We start from the raw sequence: 23,303 nt of genomic DNA on the forward strand, positions 1-23,303 counted from the left end.
CCCTTGCTTTCTTTTGACTTCAACAAACAATTTTCTGTAGATAGTAACGAGTTTACCATCATATTAATGTTCAGTTGATGAGTAAATATCGTTAATTAAACGATCAACATCATTTCTTAGTACATGTAAATAGGAGTGATAGCTGCAATTTAGCACAGTCATCTAATAGTGTATTAATGCAAGCAGAGAACTTGATATTCAAAATTCTATGAACACAGGATTAAATTTCTATACTGCTAGGAGCAAATTGTATTGCAACTGGTATCTGTAGGGAATACAGAACCAGAGTGAATAGGTATGCAAAAAAATTTTCATGCATAACACATTTTAATATATTTAAAAAAAAATAAAAAACACTATTTTAATTGAAAAATATTTATCACAGGCAATGTAAAAAAAATTCTCAAGTAAAATAAAAAAATAAAATCCTTGTTGTAAATTCAGGAATGCTGATGTACTTGGCACATCTACATACATGTAAGCAATATGCAATCTCTAAGGGAATTTGACACTAAGGGATCATAATTGAAGCCACCATATTAAAGTAAGTCTGTATATAATGTGGATGTTGAGACACATACACACTTGTACTTGAATTGTAAGTTGAACATGAAACAAGGCTATTACATTAATGTACATTTTTGTAAAATAAGAGTACATATCTATTAAATCACAAATTACTGGTATACAGAAAATGGACGTGTTCTATCCTGCTTTTGATTGGTGTTGATTTTGTTGGAGACTTTTCATAATTTGTTAAGCAACATATGTATCATTAGTTAAATCCAACATTTGAATTTGAAGAAGGCTTGCATATCAGCATCATCAACAGATTTCCCATTGACACCAGCATACACTTCCTGTAGAATCTTGTTCTTGAACTTCTCTTCCAATATTTTCACATATTTTTCCAAAACAGCTAAAAAAAAAAACAAGACAGATTTTTTGTAAGTTATTCACAGATTTGGGAATTCAGTAAACAGCAATATAAAAAGCTAAAGTTAAGGAAGTAAGTTCTTTGGTGAAGGGGGCCTATTGAATCCAAGTACAAATCTAATGAATCCACAATATTTTTAACAAGAAGTTCTCATGAAGAGATCGAGCCTTGTCATACCTAAGCCGTAAACTTTCCCATAAAGTATCATATTCTTGACCAGCCTTTTGTCTTCATAATCTTCAGCCTTCATCAAAAGACGCACAATTTCACCCAGAATGTAGCCATCGTCAAAAGTGGGTGGATCAGAAATGTGAAACTTGCAGTAGACATCCACAGCTCCTTTGGGATCTGTCTTGGCTAACATCTCGGCTAATTCGATGCAGGCATCATGGACCTATAAAATATCATTAATTTACGGGTACTGAGAAGTTACTTTATTTTGCAGATGAAAACTGATGACTTTTGGTAAAATGTGCGATTATCTTGAAACTTTTTTAAGTCAGAGGTCAAGGTCAAAGCATATATCTCTGAAAAATCCTAATTGAGACTCTCAACTCTCTCATTGACTCAGTCTAGCTCATTTATCTCCCACACCAAACCTAAAGGTTAAGAATGTGCATGGATCTTGAACCAAATTTCTATCATCGTGTCAAAAAGTCAAGGTCATATTATATTTGTAAAAATTTCTAGCCTTAAGTTCTAATTGTCTTGTACTTCACCCAAAGAATGCAGGTGGACAAAGGCTGTACAATGACCTTGAAACAATTTTTAAGTCAAAGTTCAGAGCCCAGTCCTATTAAATGCTTTTCATTTATCTAGTGGGGCACCCTTAATAGAGATAGTCTTGTTAAGATGTTTAGTAGTCATTTAGTTTAAAATGACCTACAGTTTCTATTAGGTTCTAACCTCAGGAGCCATAGTCATGACTTCATTGTAGAACTTCTTGGATTGGTCAATATCTCCAGCTGCTCTGTAAGCCCTGGCCAGTCCTAGACGTGCGTGGTAAGTCTTTGGGTTGATGGGAGCCGCTTTATCATCAGCTGGTTTAGACTCTGGTGCAGGTTCTGGTTTTGCATCCTCCTTCTTGGGTTCAGGAGCTGGTGGCTCCTTGGCTACATTATAATGATTGGAAACCAGTTTGAAGATTTGATTTGAACATCTCAGAGAAAAAAAAGGCTTGACAGTTGGAAACATTTACGTTAAAGTATCTCACCTTTTCATTCTTGCCTAACCCAATAATGCTCTTTCTTTTCATTGAATGATAGGGGTGCAAGAAAATGCCAAATAGATAGTAGATGCACTTGAAGTTTAATTAACACGAAATTTTTTTATGCTGTTATCAAAAATGTGACGATTTAACTTTCATAAAAAGTGAAGTCTGTAAAATAATATGGCAAACATTTGTACATGTATTAAAAGGAAGGGACATTTGGTGTTACCTCCAGCCTTTTGGGCGGGGGGTGTGGCTTCACATTGATGCCCGCCTTTACCTGGAGGGGCCTTTGATGCTGCGGGGGCAGGAGCTGCCTTTCCAGCGGGTGTCTGTGAGGAGAAATTTAAAAATTCTTCTTCAAGACCTCATCAATATTCTACTGAAATTTATTTCAAATACATGTACATCCTTGTATGATGAGAAAGATAAATTTCTTGATTTTCTTTTTTTTTTTACTCCATGGTGATTTATTAAATCTTGTGATAAATGCTATACATATCATAAATATTCAGTGTTATCATTAACATGAATTGATAATAATGCAATGAATATTCATAATGACCTTAGCAGCTGCACCACCTCTGGCTGCACCACCTCTTCCTGCTGTTGCACCACCTTGAATTGTTTAAAAGTAGTTTGCCAATTACCGGTAATTATAAGTGGATTACAATACTTCTCATTTAAAGTACTTATAATACAGTTAATATTTTAAGGTTCCTCATTTTGCAATATACAGTGTATCTACACAAGACTCTTGATACATTGTTGTTTCATATGTGAAGAGTTGTGTACATGTATTCATGGTTAATCTTCTTGTGTATGTAGATAAATAACAAAGTAAAAGTTTTTAAGACTAAGAGTGATAGGCATGCATGCTACAAATATAAAAAATATGGATGGATACTTAAGCTGATATTAATGTGTGTAGAGAGAGAGAGAGAGAGAGAGAGAGAGAGAGAGAGAGACTTTTTTCAATTAGAAATATCTTAAATAAATAAAAATATCAAAAAGGAAGAATTTGTCATTGTAAATATAAACTTTTATGGAAATGAATGTTTTTTTTCCAGATTTCTTAAGATTTGGTGAAAAAAAAGATTGTTTGTACCAAGTCCTCTTAAACCTCCCACTGCTCTACTGGATTTTACAAAGATACAATTTTTGACTACAGAAATCTATTTCTACTTGAAAATACCTACAAAGCCTGGTGTTAGATCCTACAATACATATATATTGCATATGTATGTATAAAAAGCACACTCTGTAATATCAAAGAAACACACAGCTCTCAATTTCCCTGTATTACTTCATTTTGAATCATTTGATTTTCTCTCTAAATGCATTTTTTCATAAGTTTAACTTATTATTATTGGGGCGGCGAGAGCCGCCACTGCTGCCCCTGTTCCGACGCCCTTGAGTTAATTAAATCAATCAGGATTTTGTTGATAAGATGATTTTCTTTAATAACAGACTATTTTCTTATTCCGATATAATGATATATACTTGTAATAGGTAATAAGATTTATAAGCAAAAATAATTTCTACAAAATCTGATGATTCAATTGCATAATTTTTAAATGAATGGCCATGTATACATACTAGTGTGTATGAACATGTACCTGTTGAATTCTGATTTCCTACAAAACCTGATGATCCCACAGTAAACTTTTACATGTAGATATATAAATATACACATAGTGGACAAACCTCTGGCTGGTGTAGTGGCTGCCCCTCTTCCTCGGGCAGCAGGTGCCCCTCTAGAGGCAGGAGCCCCCCGCCCTGCTGCTCCCCCTCCCCTAGCGGCCGGGGCAGGCTTTGCTGGTCCCCCTTTGGCAGCTGGTGCTGGAGCTTTCTTTGCCTCCTCTGCCTTCTTTGCTTCCTGTTCTGCTTTCACTTTGTCCTGCCACCATTGCTGTCCTATGTAAAAGTTGTACTTGTCAAATGAGAAATTGACATTGCATATCATTAATTGTTGCATTTAATAGATTTCCATTAATCTTAATATCATAAATGAAATTTCATATATGTACATAACACTGGTGTGGAGAAGGATTTAATCTACAATATTTACATTTTCTACTGTCTTTGTCTGTGATAACATTACAAATAAAGTTTGCAGCCTAAAACCCAATAATTTCATAAAAGATAAGCAACACAAAATGGGCGTGTCTTATAGTATAACTGAGAAAAAGTATTGGCTGAACCGTGTAGTAATACATAGCATGTGCTACATGAAAAAATATTGTCTTAAAGTGTAAAAATTGGAAATAATATAAGTAATAAGGAATCATTTTTTGAATAGTATGAGGTGATAATTTTGGTCTTTACTGGATTTGACCACGCCCCGACCAAAATTATCACCTCATACTACTCAACCCCTATATTTCCTGTTTACTGCCATATGACCCCATGCAACCCTTAGTCTTACCCTACCTGTAAGTGACTCTGGAGGATCTCCAGAGGCAGGTTTCCCCTCCAGACTGATGCAAGCCTGGTAAGACGTCATAGCTTCCTTCAGAATCTTATTGGCTGTGTCACCGGGAGGACAGTTCTCAAACTTATCGAACTGGGAGACGCCCAGTCGGTAGAGGGACAGACTGCTGCAGGGCTGGAGGCTGACCAGTTTCTGACAAGTCTACAGACAACAGAACAGGATGTCTTATCAATAACTCTATATATTACACCATGTATGCATGATTATGAGTATTACAAAAATCTCACAAAGATGAGATATCTATTACCGTACATGTATGTAAACAAATTTATTCCGATGAAGTTTTAATAATGATCAATAATTAATGGGTTAGGTGAGGCCTAAAAAAATGGGTATTTTATATGTTAATTTGGAAAGAATGTCTCAATTTGATGTTTTTAGACCTAAATATGAAGTTAATTTCCTTTTTGATATGGGAATAAAATTTGAATACAAGTAGAATCATTTGACACAATGCAATTTTCTCCTGAGAAACTACCGGTAATTGATTTTGACCCGTAAATACGAACCTGTTCCTGCAGATTAAGCAGGTCTTCACTCATTGGCAGTGTAGAGTTCATGATGAGAGCAGACAACCTTTGGCACCGCTGCTCGATCAAGGCAGCGTTTTTGGCGGGGTCCTTCAGCAAGATGTCGAGCAGGTTGGAGTGGGACTCGAGCAGGACCCACTCCAGCTGTTTGTAGGCGTCTCCCTGGGAAATGTAGGGCAGGACCTGAGAGGCCAACAGGGCAGACCTGTGTGGGTCAGGTAAAATAAAGGGGGGTTATTCTATTACATGGCCACAATTTTGATGAGAGAGAAAAAGAAAGGATCAGGACATACGAGAGAGAGAGGACATACAGATGCATTTGAGATATGCAAAATTAATAAGGTGTCATCATTATATACTTTATAGTGCAGAGAGGAAAGATCATTTATAACATACTTATCTTTTAATAATTTTAGTAAGATTTTGTGCAACATACTACAATTGCAGGTTTTCTGAATAAAATTACAAACATTTTTCCCAATATGCTACTCACGTATGAAAAACATGTTCAGGAGACATGCAGTCTTTTACATCTGTATTCTTCTGCAACAGCTTTCCTAGATTTACAATTCCTCTCAGCAGATGGACATTGGATGATCTTAACAGGTTGTCAGAATGTAAAATGGCTGGAATGTCTCTGTAATAGATTTACAACTCTATTAACTGACAAATCATTTTTTTATGTTCATTAAGTTATTAACAAGTATATAAGGCCAAAAAATATCATTTACAATTTCCTCAGAAATAAGATTTCAAAATATAATGCAGCAGGCGGGCCTTTTTTAAGGAATCTTTAAGATTGCAATAGGGCATTGACTTTTTAACACTATTTTACCGAGGGTCATCTGGGGTCATGGCTGATTTGGTATGTAGGGTCAAAAGAGTTTCCATGGCCTCTAGAAGATAAGAGATAGTCTCTTTGGCCCTTGGCCCAGGTCCATTCTTCTGAAGGGCCAGGGCCAAACCCAAGTAGAATCTGTGAATGAAAAAGATCATGAATTTTTTAATTACTGAGTACTGAATAGAATTGATACAATAGCACTATGCTGAAATTGAAATATATCATAAGAGTGCATAAAAACCCCAAACCTGGAAATATTAACTGAACTTATTCATTTTGTACTGTATACTTTTACATGAAAGTGAGAATATTTTTAATTCCAACCTGGAGAACTGGTGCTTAGGATTCCAATTGAGTGTCACTTCCAATCTTTTGACTGCTTCATCAAAGTTACCCTGTATGACCAACATGCGCCCCACATGGAAGTTGTAGATGGCCTTGGGTTCATCTAAGGTTAAGGCATCCATGTATTTCTGGTAAGCTTGACCAAGGGGCGACTCTTGGTCCTGAGCTTTCTGGGCAGCCATACCTTCCTGGGTAAGATCAAGGATAGAAACAATGAGAAAAAATTTGTCAGTGTAGAAAAGGTTTCAAGATTAATGCAAGATTTAAATGCATTATTCATGAACTGAAAGTAAGGTGGAGATGCTATTTCTGTATACCTGCATAGTTGTTTGGTTTGTAATTGCTTAAATGTGCAAGAGAGAGACAGAAAGAGAGAGACTTCAACTCTTTAAGAAAACAGAGAGAGAGAGAGAGAGAGAGAGAGAGATAGAACACATTAGTATAAATAAAGGATGGGATGTCGGCAAAAGCATAAATTACTATGCAAAGGGAAAAAAAAGCCTTTTCTCACTTGAGATGCCTGTTTGGATTTCCATAAAAAGAGTCCCTGTACATGGTCTGCCTTGCCGCTCTGACCGCTGCCAACTAGATGATGGTATTCCTCATCAATGGCCTTTAGCTGTAGTGCGATAGGAGCAGAGGCTGCGTCGACGCCTCGTAATTTACATATAGCAGCACACTCCTCTTCTTTGGAACTCTCTTTTGCCTCAAAGTTGAAGGATGGCAAAGATTCGCCACCCTCCTATGTCATGAAGAAGAATGTAATGAAGATCAACATGTAATATACCTGCATGAACATGTAAATTTTGTAGTTTTTAGCTGTTAAAAATACATGTAAGCATCGATTTTATTTTTTCAGAGTATTGAATAAACAAAAATACTACTAAAAAATTTTTTTCTAAAATTCCCTTTACATAATTTCTGTCATAAGTAAGAATAAACAAATTTGCAAACAGTGACAGGTGATACATAATATCTGTATAATATCTTGTAAATTTTATATCCTCTAAACTTGCACAATTAAATGTCGTAATTAAATTTTAAATAAATTGGGTAAACCATGGAACACAGAATCATTGAAGTTACCTCTTTTTTAAGCCCAAACAAATCTTCTGCATAGTATCTCTCCTCCAAAACCTGCCCCAGTTTCATATGGAGGGCAGCATCTTTGGGTTTTCCTTTAATGGCGCAGGCAAAGCAGTGAGAGGCATTGTCAAGGAAGTCCATAGGTGTCTCTCCATGGGGCCACTGTTTAAATTGTCCTGTGAATGAATTACATATATTTTGAATGAGAAAGATTACATATTCTACATGTACATGCATGTAATTGTGTTCAAAGATTTCATTGCATTTTAAATTGAATACTGTATGAAATGTACTGTAGTTTCAATAATATACGTGAATTTAGTGAAAAATCAGTTTCAAGGATAATGAAATTTGTCGCCATGCAGTTTTGATCCTATTAATACATTTTTTGTTAGAAATTGCATTTCATTGAACATTAATTTTCATGGACTGAAACTTAACAAAATCCATGAACATTGGTAGTCAACTAATATTGATGAAACCACAGTACTACATATACTGTAATTTTTATTGGTGGAAAGCAGTTTGTGTTAAATCAAGTATATTGCTAAATGTCATGCGTATAATTATGCATATAAAATGCATTTCAATAGTTACATTCAAAAATGTACTTATTATTAAATGGGAGGAATAATCTTAAAAGATCCAAGGCATCTACCTTATATCAAATGTGAGCTGAATTACCTGATCTTGGTAAGGAATCAAAGTACTTCTGTAGGTACTCCTCTCCACTTTTACAGAGTTTATCCACATCAGTTTCATCAAAGACCTGATGTAAGTTTTTTTCCCACTTCCTGACCTACAAATCATGTACATGTTCTACATTTATTATTTCCTATTTAACATTCAATGTAAAATGCAAATATTTTTATTCTTAAACTAAAGTCATTACCTCCACAGTGTGTTTCAGAGGAGCAGATGCATTTTTGAATTTATCCGTCACATCCTGTCAAATCAAAAAAAAAAAAAAACCAACAATTTTTAAATGACTATTGAATTGAAATTTTGTTTGTAATCATCTGCATATTTAATTAGATAAACTGGTACATGTATTCATGTTGATATGATATAATACAGCTTTACTCGTTTAGAAAGGCAGAATGATTAAAAAAAACTCAGCATTTAAATTCAGCTTTAGTATACACTTACTGCAACTGTTGGTGCAATATTACAACTTTCAATTTGGGATGCCAGCTCAGAAAACTTTGCTGGATCTAAAGACTCTAAAGAAATGTAAAGAGAAATATCAGTCTATAAGGAAATAAATTATTCATTTAAAGAAAAAAAAAACATTTTCTCAAAAACATTAGGGAACTCATATGCATATAAACTTAATGCAAATCAAATGCCAGGACAAAAAAATTCTGAATTGCTATAAACGTACTGTGTTCTATTGTTTAAAATATAATTTATGAATTAAAGAATAAAAATGGCTAGGCTGTAAGGATGATATTTCAATATACTGTGGAATCATTTAAATTTGTGGGGGCCAATTTTCGTGGATTATGACTTTTTTTTGCTTTCAATTATCTTCCATTTACTTACTTCCATTGGTTAGTGGAATGGTAGCCATAGCTATGGCAATCTTCTTGTCTAGCTCATAATCCACTATCCTCCAGTCTTTTCCTAATGGCATGCCACTGAGTGGGTCGATTTTAGATTTCCGCGTCTTCTCGTCAATGTTTGGAGCCGAGTAAGTATTCTTGGGGTTACTTCCTCTAATGGTGATTGGTCTATATAAGGCACTAAGGGTGAAGGGACACTCATATTCTTTGGCCAATTTCTCATCCGTTAGCTTTACAAATCGAGGTATTTGTTTTCTAATCACATCTATTACATATGTCTGAAATGAAAAAAAAAAAATTAGGAATTAATTAAAACAATAATTGCCACTTATACCAGAATGTAAGTTGATATTTTAATTGTATAGATGGATTATTTGTTGAGATATGATAATTTAACTGCGTAATAAATTCTTGGTGGCAAAATTTAGCATTCATCTTTAAATGAGTACACATTTGTAAAATTTATTGAATATTTGTACCAAAGCATTGATATGATCATTAATTTACTCTAAATGGCTTAATGCACCAAATAATTGGTGCAAATCAGATTCCTACCCTCTATCAATGACACTAAAGTACAGTACTCTACAAAATATAATCATCTGAGAATATTCTTTTGGTAAAAGTCAATACGCAAAGTGATGAAGTATAATTTCATGCCTTTTTATTGGAGCCATCTGCTGATGTCACCTCCACGCTGACATTGGTTTCGCCAACATTCAGGGCTGTAGGGGTGCCTGGTTTTTCACCACACACCAGTACCACATTTTTGGTATCTGGAGCCACTGGTTTAAGCACCACCTGAGCAACATTACAGGGAAGGAGGCCTACAAGTATAAAGTTGTGTGTATGTTAAGACGATCAGAGTCATGTTAAAAAATTAGTACCAAAAAGTTTTGCAATCAATTGTTATTCAAAACAGTGTTGTTATACACTCATATGGAAAAGCTAGAACTTGGTCGCGACAGGAAAAATTTGCAATGACTTGGCTCTTGAGAATCTTGTGAAAATTTCTCGAATGCGAATTTAAGTTGGCCACAGTAAAACAATGCCTTTATTATTCATCAGAAACTTACATGAATAACTAAGGACATCAGGATCAAATGCAGGATTAAGGTTTCCCACAGAGAACTGAAGGTCATTAAGGAAGGCGTCTTTAGCAGACAGCCGTTTGGCATGAATGAAATAATGTTTAATGGTTCCATCTTCTGAAGTCACTTCTATTTTAATATCTGTTACTGCACCTTCTTTGAGGGGTACATCTTTCCCTCCATCTCCACCCTATCAATATAATAAATTTTGTGTATCAAATTTATTTTTTATATATATAGCTGTATTTTGCTGATTTGATTGGTTTACGTACAGTGGTGAAATTGAATTGCAAGCAAAAAATTGTTGCATCACTGTTGACCTTAGTATTTGAATGGTATATCTAGCCTGATTCAGTGAAACTTACGAACAAAATTAACACAGCATGTGGACAAAACTTTATTTTCTTTATAATTAGATTAATTCGATGTTTTCACTTGGCTCGAAAAATGTAAACAAACGATCTTCTACTTACGAATATGCAATAAGATGCCCCAGAATCACTTGTCAATGGGTCAATATGTATTTTCTCTACATCGCTTGGTACAGTCACGTCGTATTCGAGGTGAACTTTATTAAAGCTCGGTGTCAATTTGCCTGGTTTTACGACAAGCTTTTCTAGTGTGCAGTCGTCCATCTTGAAACTTAGGAAGCTTCAGTGCGAGACTTAACTTGCCCTTACAAGGTCATCTGTGGTTAAACTTTGCGGCATTTTATTTTTATGTGGATTTTTAAAAACTATTCAATTAAAAATATTTGAGTCAGATTTACGTGATATATAGAACGGGATATAATTTTAACGAGAGCAAAATATTTGGCGGGAAATATAAAAATGTTTAAAGGGAAGTAACTCGTTTTTTTTGCCTCTGTGACACATTCAAACTAGTTTTATATGTTTAAATTTTGTTTCATGTTTGTACTCTTATGCCTCATGTGAAGTCTTGAGTGAAATAAATTTTTAAACTTTTTAAATTTATACAATATAATGCAGTGTAACAAAGAATGTTTACAAATAATTAAACATGCATGCATTTCATCATCCTTACAGGGGTCCTGATAGTCCGAAATATCTTACGTTTTTCTGGCTTTTTTAACGATTTTGACATTTACTTGCCAGGAAAACTAGGACTAGGGTCCTGAGTCCACTAATACGTCTTTATGACGAAGATGCGGGAGTGCAGAGTTACGAGGATGAACAGGAGCGAAAAAGCAAAGATGCATGCAAAAATGATCACCAACATAGAAAAGAACGTTCAAAGCTGTTCAACGCAATAGCACATGTCTAAAACATTTTATCTATTTTAGGACATCTTTGCTAGCCAAGGGTTTTCGGTTCATATGGGGAGCGAAGTGGACCGAAAACCCTTGGCTAGTGAAGATGTTTTTGGGACTGCTTGAATATTTTTTCTGCGTTTTCTCTGCGCGATTCTAAGTTTGCGTGTAATTGTTATAATGACGTTTTTCGAATGAAAAAAACCCACATTAGAATGAGCTAAAATAATAAAAGCTTTTTAGCTTCAGATGTCCGATATTACAAATACTGCACTGTATATTTCCGGAATGATTGGCCGCAGTATTCTGAAAACTGTATCCGATTTAATTAACGTCATGACGTATTTGACGCAACAAAACTCGTGACGAAATAATCGTTGCTACAAACAGAAATCAAGATAGAGGGAAGAATAGTGATTGCAAGGTATGGTAGCATTTTTGGTTGGAAGTCCAAGAGTTTATCTGTGGGTTTTTTCAAAATAGCATTTAATCTAGATAAACTTTAATTTTTACTACATATTGTAGATATTAAAAAATGGAGAAGATGCTGTATTTTGGAGATGACGATTTGCGCCAAGCGGTAGGGAATTTTTGGTTTTGATAAATACCGACATTAAAGCTATGTTTCAAATAAAGAACGTGATATTTACGAGATGCACATTGAACCCATGATTTTCGTTATTTGTTACAAATATTCCGTTTGGCGATTACGGTAAAACAAAAAAGCACTGGAAAAATAAATAACGATATGTAAAAACTAAGCTTCTTGGATTAAGTTTCTAATATGATGGATGATATACTAGTATATATGTACTTAACAAAAATATACTTACAAACAATGCATGTAACTAACGTTTCACCGCGTTTAATTCTTCTAGATGGAAAGAATGGATCAACTGTCACATTTGAAGTTGAAGTTGGGAGCAGCTCAATATCTCGTACGTTTATTTGTTAAAAATACATGTATGCATATATATTTTCTGCCAAATATTCTAACATAACATTAGATTTATTCATTATTTGTTTTTAAAAAATATTATTCACTAAATGTAATGAAAACTATTACTGCGTGGTTTATGGACCTTTGTTTTCCTGTGGTCTGATTCCGTTCAAATTGAAATTCTGTTCAAATTGAAGGAGGACCTTCGCAAAGATGTTCTCGCTGACAACTACAGAACAGAGGAAGAAACCGAGAGAGAACAAGAGGTATATATTTCGAATTCATTATTATCAGTTCTTGGGATGCTGGAAATGAAATTTCAGAAACATGAGTGTCTCTTTTCATGAAATACCATAATATATAATGCCATTCAACATGCGTATACTGGTATATAGAATTCTTTGCCATACATGTTAATAATGCTTAATTAGTTACCGGTATCTACAGGTTCTTTGACATTACAAATTATTTATTTTATCAGCAGAGGACCGTCAAAAGCCAAAGAATCATTCAAAAACTTCAAGTAGAAATACTGGTAAGTTACTGCACTGTTCAAAGTATATATAGTATAATATGTGTATTTTCAAATAAGTGATTTGCATTGCGTGTTCGATTTGTATTCTTGTTCCAGCATGCTTTGGTTTATAGGTACTAGCTAGTACGTATAATTCTACAATTTCTTGGTTTCAGAAGAAGATTCTTCCCATGAACAGAAGTTCTCAGATGGCTGTTAAGTGGATGGTATGACACATTTATTTATTGATTCATTACTTTTTCGCGTCTCTTTATAAGGTTTTTAATTCTCTTTTAGTGAACTTATTGTCTCTACATATGAAAATAAAGATGTCATTGGCTCTAATGAATACAGTGATGTCTTTATTAAGTAATTTATTAAAGAACTTGCGCGGTAATATTTTGTTTAATTTGTCATTCTCAGAAAACCATCAAAGAAAACCATGTCAAAATGGCTACTGTCCAAATGGAGCTACTGGTGAGTCCAAAAACATACTGATAACAGACTACATGCATGGTTTGATTTGTACTGTTTACTATCTAGATGAAGCATAAAAATGTACAAGTACCAGAATAACAAAAGAACCATATTTACGAACTGGAAAAGTCAAAGGATTATTATTAGGTTGACCGTATCACAGTATACATGGAATATCATGCTTTATGGAGATAAAACTGTTATACATAAATTTGTCATTGTCATTATTTCAGAAAAAACTTCGACAACACGATGCCAACAATTTCTTTGAAGAGTCTAATGGAGAATTAGAGGTATAAGAGAATATCTATAACGTTTCAAACATTAATGAAATCGTTAGACTTACATAAATAATCAACATATGAATTTCCCTAAATTCACTATAGTGTTACTTGAGATACATGTCTCATGTGTTAACTTTTTAGGAAAAGAATCAATTTGACATTCTTCCAATGAACCTGAATGAAAGAAATGAGGAGAAACAACTTGAGGTATCCATATTTATCACTATCCTTAAAATTTTAAATTTCAAAATAAATCTATTCGTGTCAGCCTTTTAAGAAGTATTTCTATGAAAAGAGCTTGCATTATCTTTAATGTATGATAATCCTATAATTTTGTAGCTAGTGACAAATGATAAAAATGCCCAGCTGATCAACAAGATCCAAGTAGATTTGTTGGTAAGATACATGTATTCATAAAACTAAAGATCAATACATTTGAAATTTGAATGCGTTCATAGACCCCACCCCACCCCAAACTTTAAAAAAATTAAAATATCCAACTTATTAAAACTTTTTATTACATGTACTAACCCATAACATTCCTGTTACAGAGAACAATTCTACCGATGGATAGAAGTGCAAGAATGGCCGTAAAATATATGGTATGAATATAATGAATCAAACTATAGACGTGTATAGAAATAAATTCAGAGTAAAACAACGTGTATATTTTTATTTATAAGAAAGGAATAACTTTGAAAAGTTTAGACTTTTAATTTCAGAAAATTATCCGGGAAAGTCGCACAAAGATGTTAACGATTCAAGAGGAACTTCTCGTAAGTCAGAGTATTATTTTCTTTAACGATTTTTGTGTAATAGATGTCCATTATATTACATGTTTTGAAAGCTTATCTATCTATCTATCTATCTATCTATCTATCTATCTATCTATCTATCTATCTATCTATCTATCTATCTATCTATCTATCTGTCTGTCTGTCTGTCTGTCTGTCTGTTAATCTATCTATCTCTATTTATCTAATTTTTTTTTCAGAAAAAGTTAGCGGAAAGAAAAGCCGATTGCATGACACAATCACTTGGAAAATTGGAGGTATTTATTATATCCACTAGTGCCTGTTCACTTAAAATATGTTTATATGTATTCGTGGTGTGGTGTAATAATTCGTTGATTTTCGTTGAAATGGTACAGCACAACATTAAGAATTTTTTTTAATGTTTGCAGAACGAAATCCAGATAAAATGGAGGACAGCACTAGATGCATGGGTAACTATCTAAATTGTACACACGTGCTCTGAAATATATATCGTAAATCTACACGTGTATATTCCAAAATTATATCAACAATTTACTGTTGCTTATTTTGTTTTAGGACAAAGAGAAGAGAAATCGATTGGTATTCTCCATCCTCGTTGAACAAGTGGTAATAAATACTAATTAGAAATACTAGTAATGTGCAAATCGTAGGGAAATCAAGATTTGATTATTAGCATTAATTTTAATTTAAAAGTACCTGTATTGATATTCTGATGCATGACTATTTTTCAGAGAAGAATAAGGTCGAGAAGGTGCCCACAAATGGCGGGGAAAATTATGGTAAGAATTTTATAATCAAAGTACTGAAGTACTGTTGGGAGTTGATTTTATTGATTATTATCAATTTTAAAATTAACGATATGTTATTTTGCCTGGCAAGTAGTTTCTAATCTGTATTTGAATTTCGCATATTTTAATAATAGGAATTCTCGAACTTTTCCGACAAGAATTTCGAGAAAACCCCGTATGAATCATGTTGTGTAAAATTTAAAGATAGAATTAATTCCATCAAACTGTTTATCAGTAATCGAAATGTTTCTAAAAATTGTACACGTCTGGATCCAAGCAATATTGAACTCTAGTCTCCTTCAACCAGACGCTCGGCTGTCGCCGTTAATATCCGACAACCAAAAGAGACTCTCTGCTTGTCGGAGATTTACGTAGACAGCCGATTGAGCGTCTGGTTGAATGAGAATACATTTAACTCTGGCGTAGGAATACATGCAACTACAAAAAACAATTAAATTGTTCGTGCTATAAAAAATCTGACTATTTTCAAGGTATTTATAAATACGTTTCCTTTGAGGAACAATGGTAGAACAATGGTACAGCATACAGTACACCGAATTTATCTATATTATTTTCAAGATCTACGTCTTGTCAGCGGTGATGATTTGTGCTTAGGTCCAAACACTGTTTCACTTTCGGTTTGCCAGAGTAACTGCATAGGAGAGTTGATTAAATCAACTCCCAAAAACTAAATATACGGTTACGGTTTCTTGTACATGAAAAAAGAAAATTGTCCAAAAAAAAATTACAGTAATCACCCACTATTACAATTTAAGTAACAAATTAAACATTAATGGTTTTGTAATTTATTTCAGAAAAAACTACAAGACCGCCATCTAATTTGCGAAAAGCTTCTGGAAGAGCTAATGGTATGTTTCATTGACGTTCCAATATTTATGATAAAATGAGAAAAAAGGAATTTGGATCGTAAATGTTTTCTCTTTCTAAACTAAGCTCATTCTCAAATGTAATTTACTTATTTATTTTTTTTTTTAAAGAAAAGGGTTAATGAAAGAAAAATAGTGTGGCAAGCAAAGGAGACGGCTCAGAAGGAATTAATGGTGAGTGTGTATATATCTGCATCTTAGCATATAACGCTCCAGAAAAATAGAAAAATACCATTCATCGTAAAATCGAAACGAATGAAAATAGAACTCATATAAATGATTTTATCTGTATTTTGAAGAAGGAAATAAAAAGAAAAGAAGAAATGAAAGAAAGGCAAAACAGACTACAGATGGAAATAATGGTAAGGTGTCATGTGTAAATTCAACGTCACAAACTTCTATAAAAAATTTCATATTTTTTCAAATCTGATATTATTTTTTTACTTTAAATCACAAGTTTTACATATCAAGAGTAAGATCTAGACCTTAATTTTATTTACAGAGCTTTATTCCTCGCAAATTGTTCCTCAACGGGGTTGAATCGTTCAAGACTGTCCCAAAGGCAAAGGTACATTATAATGTTGATTAAACCAGTTGATTTTTTTAGGAAAATTTTCACCATACATTACTTGCTTTGGTTTTAAGTAGTATTGTAACAAAGTTTATCTTTTGTATCACCCTGCAGCCCGAGATTGCAGCCAAAGTTGAAAATGGAAGGAAGGAGGAACAGACTATTAGCCACTCTAACGAAAACAAATACGAACCCCAGATGAAGGTAAATACCGATTCTTATAAAACAAAATTTCATCGCTATTGATAAGTTATAAAAGTTTGTCATTTTTATCTTTAATACATTCTAATTTTATTTTTGACAGAGAGGGACAAAGTCAAAAGCAACGCTAAAAAACCGACTGAAGAGATTTTTCGGGTTCCACTGATCGGAATGTTGTTAACAGATGAAAACATTTATTGACTTTAAGATTCTATTTATACACATTTAATATAAATGCAATGTCAGTAAATAAATCAGAAATTGTTTTCAAATTTACAAAGGTGTTTATGTGATTCATTACATATCATATGGTATTTACAAATATTAAATAACCTTTAAGTGAATGACGAGCGTTTTTCTGTTCAATTTTAAACTGTCGACTGTCGAAGGTGAAGAACACTTCTGATTAGACCGTAAATTTTATGATAATATATTTACATTCACTTTCTTTCCCATACTTAAGTCTCCTCTACCGGCCGCCTAAGTTTTGGGTAAATTGTCCTAGCTAAGCACTCTTCTAGTTAAAAGAATGTACATAAGTCCTACTTAAGCACTGTACGTCTTACACTTAAGTACCCTTTATGGTACATGTACGAGCCCCTGAATTTTTAGATTCGCACAAGCTCTCCCATACGTTGCACGAGCTCTCGCATTCGTTGCATGCGTTTTAGTGCTCGCATCAAGTCTCCTGAAACTAGTGGACATGCACACTATTTAGACGCGACCGAATGCGATCCAAATCATCGCAGAGCAACGCACGAACATTAGTACGAACGTTTTACAACGTTTTGTGTACTCGCAAGAGACTGAGTGATGCACGATTTGTTAAGGTCGTATTATGAATCGCTGCTGTATATGCGTGTGTTTTGCGACCATGAGACTGTTGCTCAACATGTCTCATGTAATCTTGCAACGTTTTACTATCATTGCACGACTTATCAGCCTCAATATGCCATTCTTTGCTACTAGTATATATTTACATTTACTTTCTTTCCTCCTATTAAATTGCATTGATCGATTTGAGTGATATTTACGCATAACACAGAAGACCCAATCACTAAATCTGGTGCGTATGAATACATTCAGTCTTCCTTCAGAACATGACTGACTCTCCTCCCGACTTCAAACCGGATCACTACCTGATATTATACCTGGGCTGATTAACATTTCATGGATGTAATTATTTTTTTAAGATTTAATTATATGAATTCAATTGATTAATTTCTTAGTATACCAAAAATAGAGTCATCAAATTACAGAATGAAAAATAAAATTGTGTTATTAGAATTTAAAACGCTGTGCACTATTTTTGACAGCATAATTCGGCTGTTCCAAAGGCTCTTCCGTTAATTGAGCATTACACGTTGAATAAGCCCGAGATTTTAAAAAATAAATCATATTTGCGGAAAGAGAACAAATGTTAAAAAATGTAAATATAAGCATTGAATCATTTTTTTTTTGAAAGATGTGGTCTCATAACTGCAACGGTGCGTACATACAGATTGAATAACGCGCTAGCGCGCGTTATGAAAATTTGTTTGCTCACACCGTAAAAATTGCAGTTATGAGACCACATCTTTCCAAAAAAAAAAAAAATGATTCAATGCTTAAATATATTTTGAAATAGTTCAACAGAATATATAATGATCATCAAAATAATAATGATATGGGTTATTTGTTCAAAGTGTTAATAAAAAAATACCAGATAAATCCAATATTGCATGATCGGCCTTTTATCATAAAAAAAACCTTTTTACATGTAACACTGTGCCGGATAATTATGCCAGTGCCAAGGTGGCATTTTTGCGCCCGCTTAAGGCGCATTTCTCTAAAATTTCATTTATGTCAAATGATAGACCATAGCCTAGAGAGTAAATAACCACCTTTGACTCAGGTGTATCTCACCTGACAGGTGAGATATTTACCTTTAAACATAAATATCCCATAGGAAAAAAAAAAATCCCCTAGGAGAAATCATGTTCCTGTGGGAATTCTACAAAATCCTATAGGATAAAGACATTTCCTACAGGATTTTTAAGTTATCCTGTAGGAAATATTTCTCCTGTAGGAAAATATTAAATCCTATAGGAAGTTTAAAAAAAATAATTTCCTATAGGATATTAAAATATTCCTGTAGGAAAATAATTTCCTCTAGGAATTTTATTTTCTCCTAAGGGATTTTTTTTCTCCCATAGGAAAAATATTATCCTGTAGGAGTAAATTCTCCCTTAGGAAATTAAAAATTCCTATAGGAATTATCATACTATCCAACGATGTACATGGTTAATTTATACATCCTTAGCATGACTTAGTCCTAAATTGGACAATTTATATATCTCATTGAAGTTTTTGTCTAAGTAAATGTAGTCTGTTGTGTTGCAATAAAAAAGTATGCTGGCAATTAAATAAAGAAGACAATATTTCTAAAGGAAAACACTTTTTTTAATCCTAAAAGAAACTGGGTCAATTATGCAATGTTCAACTACAGCATACCCATAGTCAGATACTAGTAGTTAGTCCGAAATATCTTACATTTTCCTGGCTTTTTTATTTCAATAGTCAGGAATACCTGGAAAGTAAATTTCAACTTCGTCAAAAAGGCCAGGTAAACAACAGATATTTCGGAATTACTCATAGTGTCTGAGATTTTCTGTCCATCAAGATGATGAACCCATGATATTATGAGAATGAACTACGAAACCAAGTTTCTACAATCCTTCAAGCAAAGTTTGAAAATTATTCAGTACACAGGTGTCTTACATCCAAAATACTTACAGCAAATGAGTTATATTTGGTGATGTTTAGAGAACTGATTCACGACATCGAAAATTAAATTCTCGGAAAATCATCAACACGAGAAACAATTTACAAATGCATGATTCAGTCCAAACAGTGTGTCAGAAGATTGCATCGTGTTTGTTTCAGATCGTTCTTTCCAGACTAATAATAACGTAACAGTAAGCGCTTAAAAGACTACGACAGGTGTTGACTAAAATCCGAACATTTAATTGGGGGAGCTAATGCACGATACTATCTGTTTTGCAGATATTTCGTTTTTTAAAACATCATAATAATCAATCAACAAATTGTCACGAAGGCGTCGGGAGAGCAGCGGCGTTCGTCGTCTTCGTAATGAAAAACAGTTGTTGTTTTTTTTTTTTTTTATTTTATTTTTTTTTTTACATAAATTACATGTGTTTATTAGAATACTATTGCAGTGTATTCATTGTTCAGGGCTGGAGCAGCAAAATGCGATTATGAACTCTGTTGTATACACAAACGTGAAGAGGGAGTCATACTTCGTTAGCGTATGTTGACAATTATGTATAACCTGGTATTTTACACATTGGATATATTTTAGCAATAACTGCACTCGTGCAATTCTGTTATTTGATCAGGTGTAAAATTTTCTCTTACTTTTTAGCAAGAGGTTACAACTTTAAAACCCTGTTTTACGTACTTTCCATTCTAGTGTAAGTGCATGTATTTATACCAAAGTTGAAAGGAAAGAGGAAAACCCCAATGAAAATATTTAAAGCCCCCCCCCCCCCAGTTCCAAATCGTCAGCGCCCCCCCCCCCCCCCCCATCCAAATCTCCAGCTACCATGGCTACTGGGGTGTGTTTGAGTTTTAATTGAATTAAGTACTAGAAACCAGAGTTTAGATCGATAACATATCCAATAAATATGATTGTTGGCTCACCTTTCATGGAATATATATTTTTCACTGAAAATGCTACAAATCATCCAATTTATTAAAAATTTATGGTAAATTTTTAGTATTGATGATCATATTCAAAAATGTGTGAGAACTGACTCAAGGAAACTAATTGCCATAGGTTTTATGATACTATATGTGAAAGATTTTTAACCACTATTAAACTGCACTTTATGAAAATCAAAAGATACAGGGAGGGTATTCATGCAAGGGTATTTCTTTGTGATGTGATGCTTTTATCATAATGATATCATGAAGATACTTGCAGTATTGCAGGTTTCTTATTAGAGGAGACTGAACGGCAATTGACCTCTTAACGATTATTAATTAAAAATGTTTTGCTGAAGGAAAGCCTCATGAATCTGTGTTATATATATATACTAGTGAAGTGGAGATGGTGGGTTCTCTTAAATGGTTATATTTTTTCTTAAACCTCAATGAAATTGGCATTATGGTGTTTACTTTTTCTTAGAACTGCATATGCTTTCTTATTCTATTCAAAATTCCCTTTTATAGGATGTTAGTGTAAGGTAAAGGTAGCAAGGGTCAGTTTCGGATTATTTATACATGTTAATGACTGTATTTGGTGAAGTATAAGTGTTGCTAAAGTCATGAAATAGTTTTTAATTATTATAATTAGTTAGAGAGATGTCTTCTGTTGAAATTGGTATGCAACATATGGGTCCCTAATGACTAATATTAAGTTCATGAGAATCCTGAAAGTACCGGAAAACTTTTCATCTTGCAGCTATGACTGTTGTGTTGGCTTTACACAGTGACATTGCAATTAAATTACAGACAAGGGGTAAAATATAACATGAAACATTTTATTTGAAGGGGAATAGTCAATGTTTTTACATTTTTACAGGAATTTACGAATTCTTGATATAACTGATTGTAATAAAAATGACTTTTGAATAATTAAAAGTGGTCATTATTATCCTGAAAACCTTACAGAAACAGTTTAATCATACAAGGTGATTGGTTCAGCCGGGAATGGGGGTGTTACTAAATCAGAATTAAATTAACTTTTTTATTTTTCAATTAAATATGATCAAATTTAAAAATTTCTACTTTAAATTGCACAACCTAGCTTTCTGATTGTAAAGTGTTTTTGTGAGAAATAAATACCAGACTAAATGTCAAAGGTGGCAGTGTATATTTATAGTTTTGTGTGAAAGACCGGTCAAATTTTTTAAAAAGGGGGGGGGGGGCCTGACATTTGAATGGTTACTTTAGGGGCATATATAGTCAGAATAATTATTGTTCAGTTCAGTTCATTTATTCGCTCAAAACCATTTCAAACATAAGGTACATGAGGAAAAAAATAACATTAAAACATACATATAAATTGAAATTGCAATCATTTGTTGGGGAGTGGGGCACATGTCCATTGTTGATCAATATACCGGTATAATTACACTTTAGTATTGGTAGTTTTTTTTATCAAATAGGGAAAGAAAATGCTACTGTAACAATGTTGTCAAAATTTTCACTTCTGGATTTGTGCTTGAAAAAGAGGATGCATGGGTCCCCTCAAATAATCGATAGGTTTTGCATGGGTAGACAATATCCAGAGAACAGTTGCTTCTAGCAGTTGCTTGGGGCTTGTTCATGCCTGCCAGTGAAAAGGTAAAAAATGTAAAATTTTTAGAAAACAAATTGAGATGGGGCTCTTCTAGTAAATGTAATCATATGGAAATCTTAAGAGTCAGGACTATGTTTACCTTTGCATGCAGAACAATTTTAACAACCCTGCCCCCCAACCCACATGTAAGAAATACACTACCCGGGCCACTACGTGTATATCTAATTGACATTTCTTTAATCAGCAGAAAAAACTGTCACAGTGGTATTTAGAAAATTTACATACATTGTATCTCAATATGTATATATGATGTATGTGATAAAATTATACCTGTATTAAAAAAGTACAACTAGTTCTATATACTTGTATAGTTACATGTAGATTGCTTCAGACAACCCTTTATATTCTTTAATATATTATGAGGTGTAATTATATTTAAATTATCAAATACAACTTAACTGATCAAGAACTTCTAAAACCGGTAGTCACAAATTTCAATCTTCATATTAAAAAAATGAAGTACCTTAAATTGATTGGTATTAATACAACTAAAAAGATTGATAAAAAAGCTAGCCACTATGTCATTGAATGTATTTTCCTTCTCCTTGACATTTACATGTATGTTTACTTAATGGATAAAACCATGCATAGCCATTATTTGAATTTCATTATTTAGTAATCCTACTGGTATGAATCAGGAATATCAATTTTATAAATCTGAGTGACAAGTATTTAGTTTATTATGAAATTCTATTGTGATAATACATGTACATGTTCATCTACATGTACCATCCAAATTCACCAATAGCCTGTTACTGATTACCTGACATAATAGCATATAGGAGGTTTTGTTTTATTGCAAAAAGTATGTGTTTAATTATGATCTACAATTTTATGTGACCCAAATAAAGCTAAAGATACATGCAAATCTTAGTTAATTATAGCTGATCAAGTTTATAGACTTTTGAAAATTTAACTTGGTCAGTTTAGTATTATATATAAATAATTAGATTATGAAAATATTAATAATTTTAAGAAATAACCTCATCACTAAAAATTAATGCATTGTATGATAGCATATACATGTATCAAAGATGACCAAAAAAATATCATGGTTTTTAAATTTCTGTAAGCTCTGTTTTTTTTAGGAAAAGCCATTAAGAAGCCTTAATTGGAGCAAAATTGAATTAT

At 33.3% G+C, this 23,303-nt stretch overlaps 2 protein-coding genes across 5 annotated transcripts; one reads left to right on the forward strand and one right to left on the reverse strand.

The window, feature by feature from the left end:
• Positions 1–359: 359 nt before the first annotated feature.
• LOC128178291 (uncharacterized) lies at positions 360–10,765 on the reverse strand. Of its 4 annotated transcripts, none has more exons than XM_052845394.1 (21): positions 10,573–10,765; positions 10,085–10,289; positions 9,669–9,835; positions 8,989–9,286; positions 8,593–8,666; positions 8,336–8,389; positions 8,128–8,242; positions 7,444–7,619; positions 6,869–7,099; positions 6,337–6,545; positions 6,007–6,147; positions 5,665–5,808; positions 5,151–5,376; positions 4,581–4,782; positions 3,855–4,064; positions 3,347–3,364; positions 2,713–2,765; positions 2,428–2,479; positions 1,844–2,049; positions 1,115–1,331; positions 360–919 (listed from the first exon to the last, which is right to left on the reverse strand). In XM_052845394.1, the coding sequence occupies exons 1-21, from the start codon at positions 10,732–10,734 to the stop codon at positions 780–782; spliced, it is 3,300 nt and encodes a 1,099-aa protein (XP_052701354.1). In that variant the 5' UTR covers positions 10,735–10,765; the 3' UTR covers positions 360–779. The 4 variants fall into 4 exon arrangements, with proteins under 4 accessions (XP_052701354.1, XP_052701352.1, XP_052701355.1 ...); XM_052845392.1 differs by having other exon boundaries at positions 2,377–2,479; XM_052845395.1 differs by lacking the exon at positions 3,347–3,364.
• A 936-nt stretch (positions 10,766–11,701) lies between these two features.
• On the forward strand, positions 11,702–17,073 carry LOC128177978 (uncharacterized). The gene is made up of 22 exons (XM_052844919.1): positions 11,702–11,793; positions 11,895–11,949; positions 12,248–12,307; positions 12,507–12,575; positions 12,791–12,844; positions 13,000–13,050; positions 13,247–13,300; positions 13,534–13,593; positions 13,726–13,791; positions 13,924–13,980; positions 14,136–14,186; positions 14,307–14,360; positions 14,579–14,635; positions 14,768–14,809; positions 14,916–14,966; positions 15,092–15,139; positions 15,964–16,017; positions 16,147–16,209; positions 16,335–16,397; positions 16,538–16,603; positions 16,721–16,810; positions 16,911–17,073. The coding sequence occupies exons 2-22, from the start codon at positions 11,905–11,907 to the stop codon at positions 16,971–16,973; spliced, it is 1,218 nt and encodes a 405-aa protein (XP_052700879.1). The 5' UTR covers positions 11,702–11,793; positions 11,895–11,904; the 3' UTR covers positions 16,974–17,073.
• The last annotated feature ends 6,230 nt before the right edge of the window (positions 17,074–23,303 follow it).

The sequence above is a fragment of the Crassostrea angulata genome, chromosome 3, assembly GCF_025612915.1.
Source record: "Crassostrea angulata isolate pt1a10 chromosome 3, ASM2561291v2, whole genome shotgun sequence".
In the NCBI taxonomy this organism is placed as follows: domain Eukaryota; kingdom Metazoa; phylum Mollusca; class Bivalvia; order Ostreida; family Ostreidae; genus Magallana; species Magallana angulata.

Bases quoted from the DNA above. Each gene is read 5' to 3' on its own strand.
- LOC128178291 (XM_052845392.1), bottom strand. From the start codon at position 10,734: ATGGACGACTGCACACTAGAAAAGCTTGTCGTAAAACCAGGCAAATTG. The intron at 9,287-9,668 runs GCATGAAATTAT...TTTTCATTTCAG, and splicing joins CAGATGGCTCCAATAAAAAG to ACATATGTAATAGATGTGAT. The intron at 5,377-5,664 runs GTGAGTAGCATA...TGACCCACACAG, and splicing joins CCTGAACATGTTTTTCATAC to GTCTGCCCTGTTGGCCTCTC.
- LOC128177978 (XM_052844919.1), top strand. From the start codon at position 11,905: ATGGAGAAGATGCTGTATTTTGGAGATGACGATTTGCGCCAAGCG. The intron at 13,051-13,246 runs GTATGACACATT...TGTCATTCTCAG, and splicing joins AGATGGCTGTTAAGTGGATG to AAAACCATCAAAGAAAACCA. The intron at 14,810-14,915 runs GTAACTATCTAA...ATTTTGTTTTAG, and splicing joins GGACAGCACTAGATGCATGG to GACAAAGAGAAGAGAAATCG.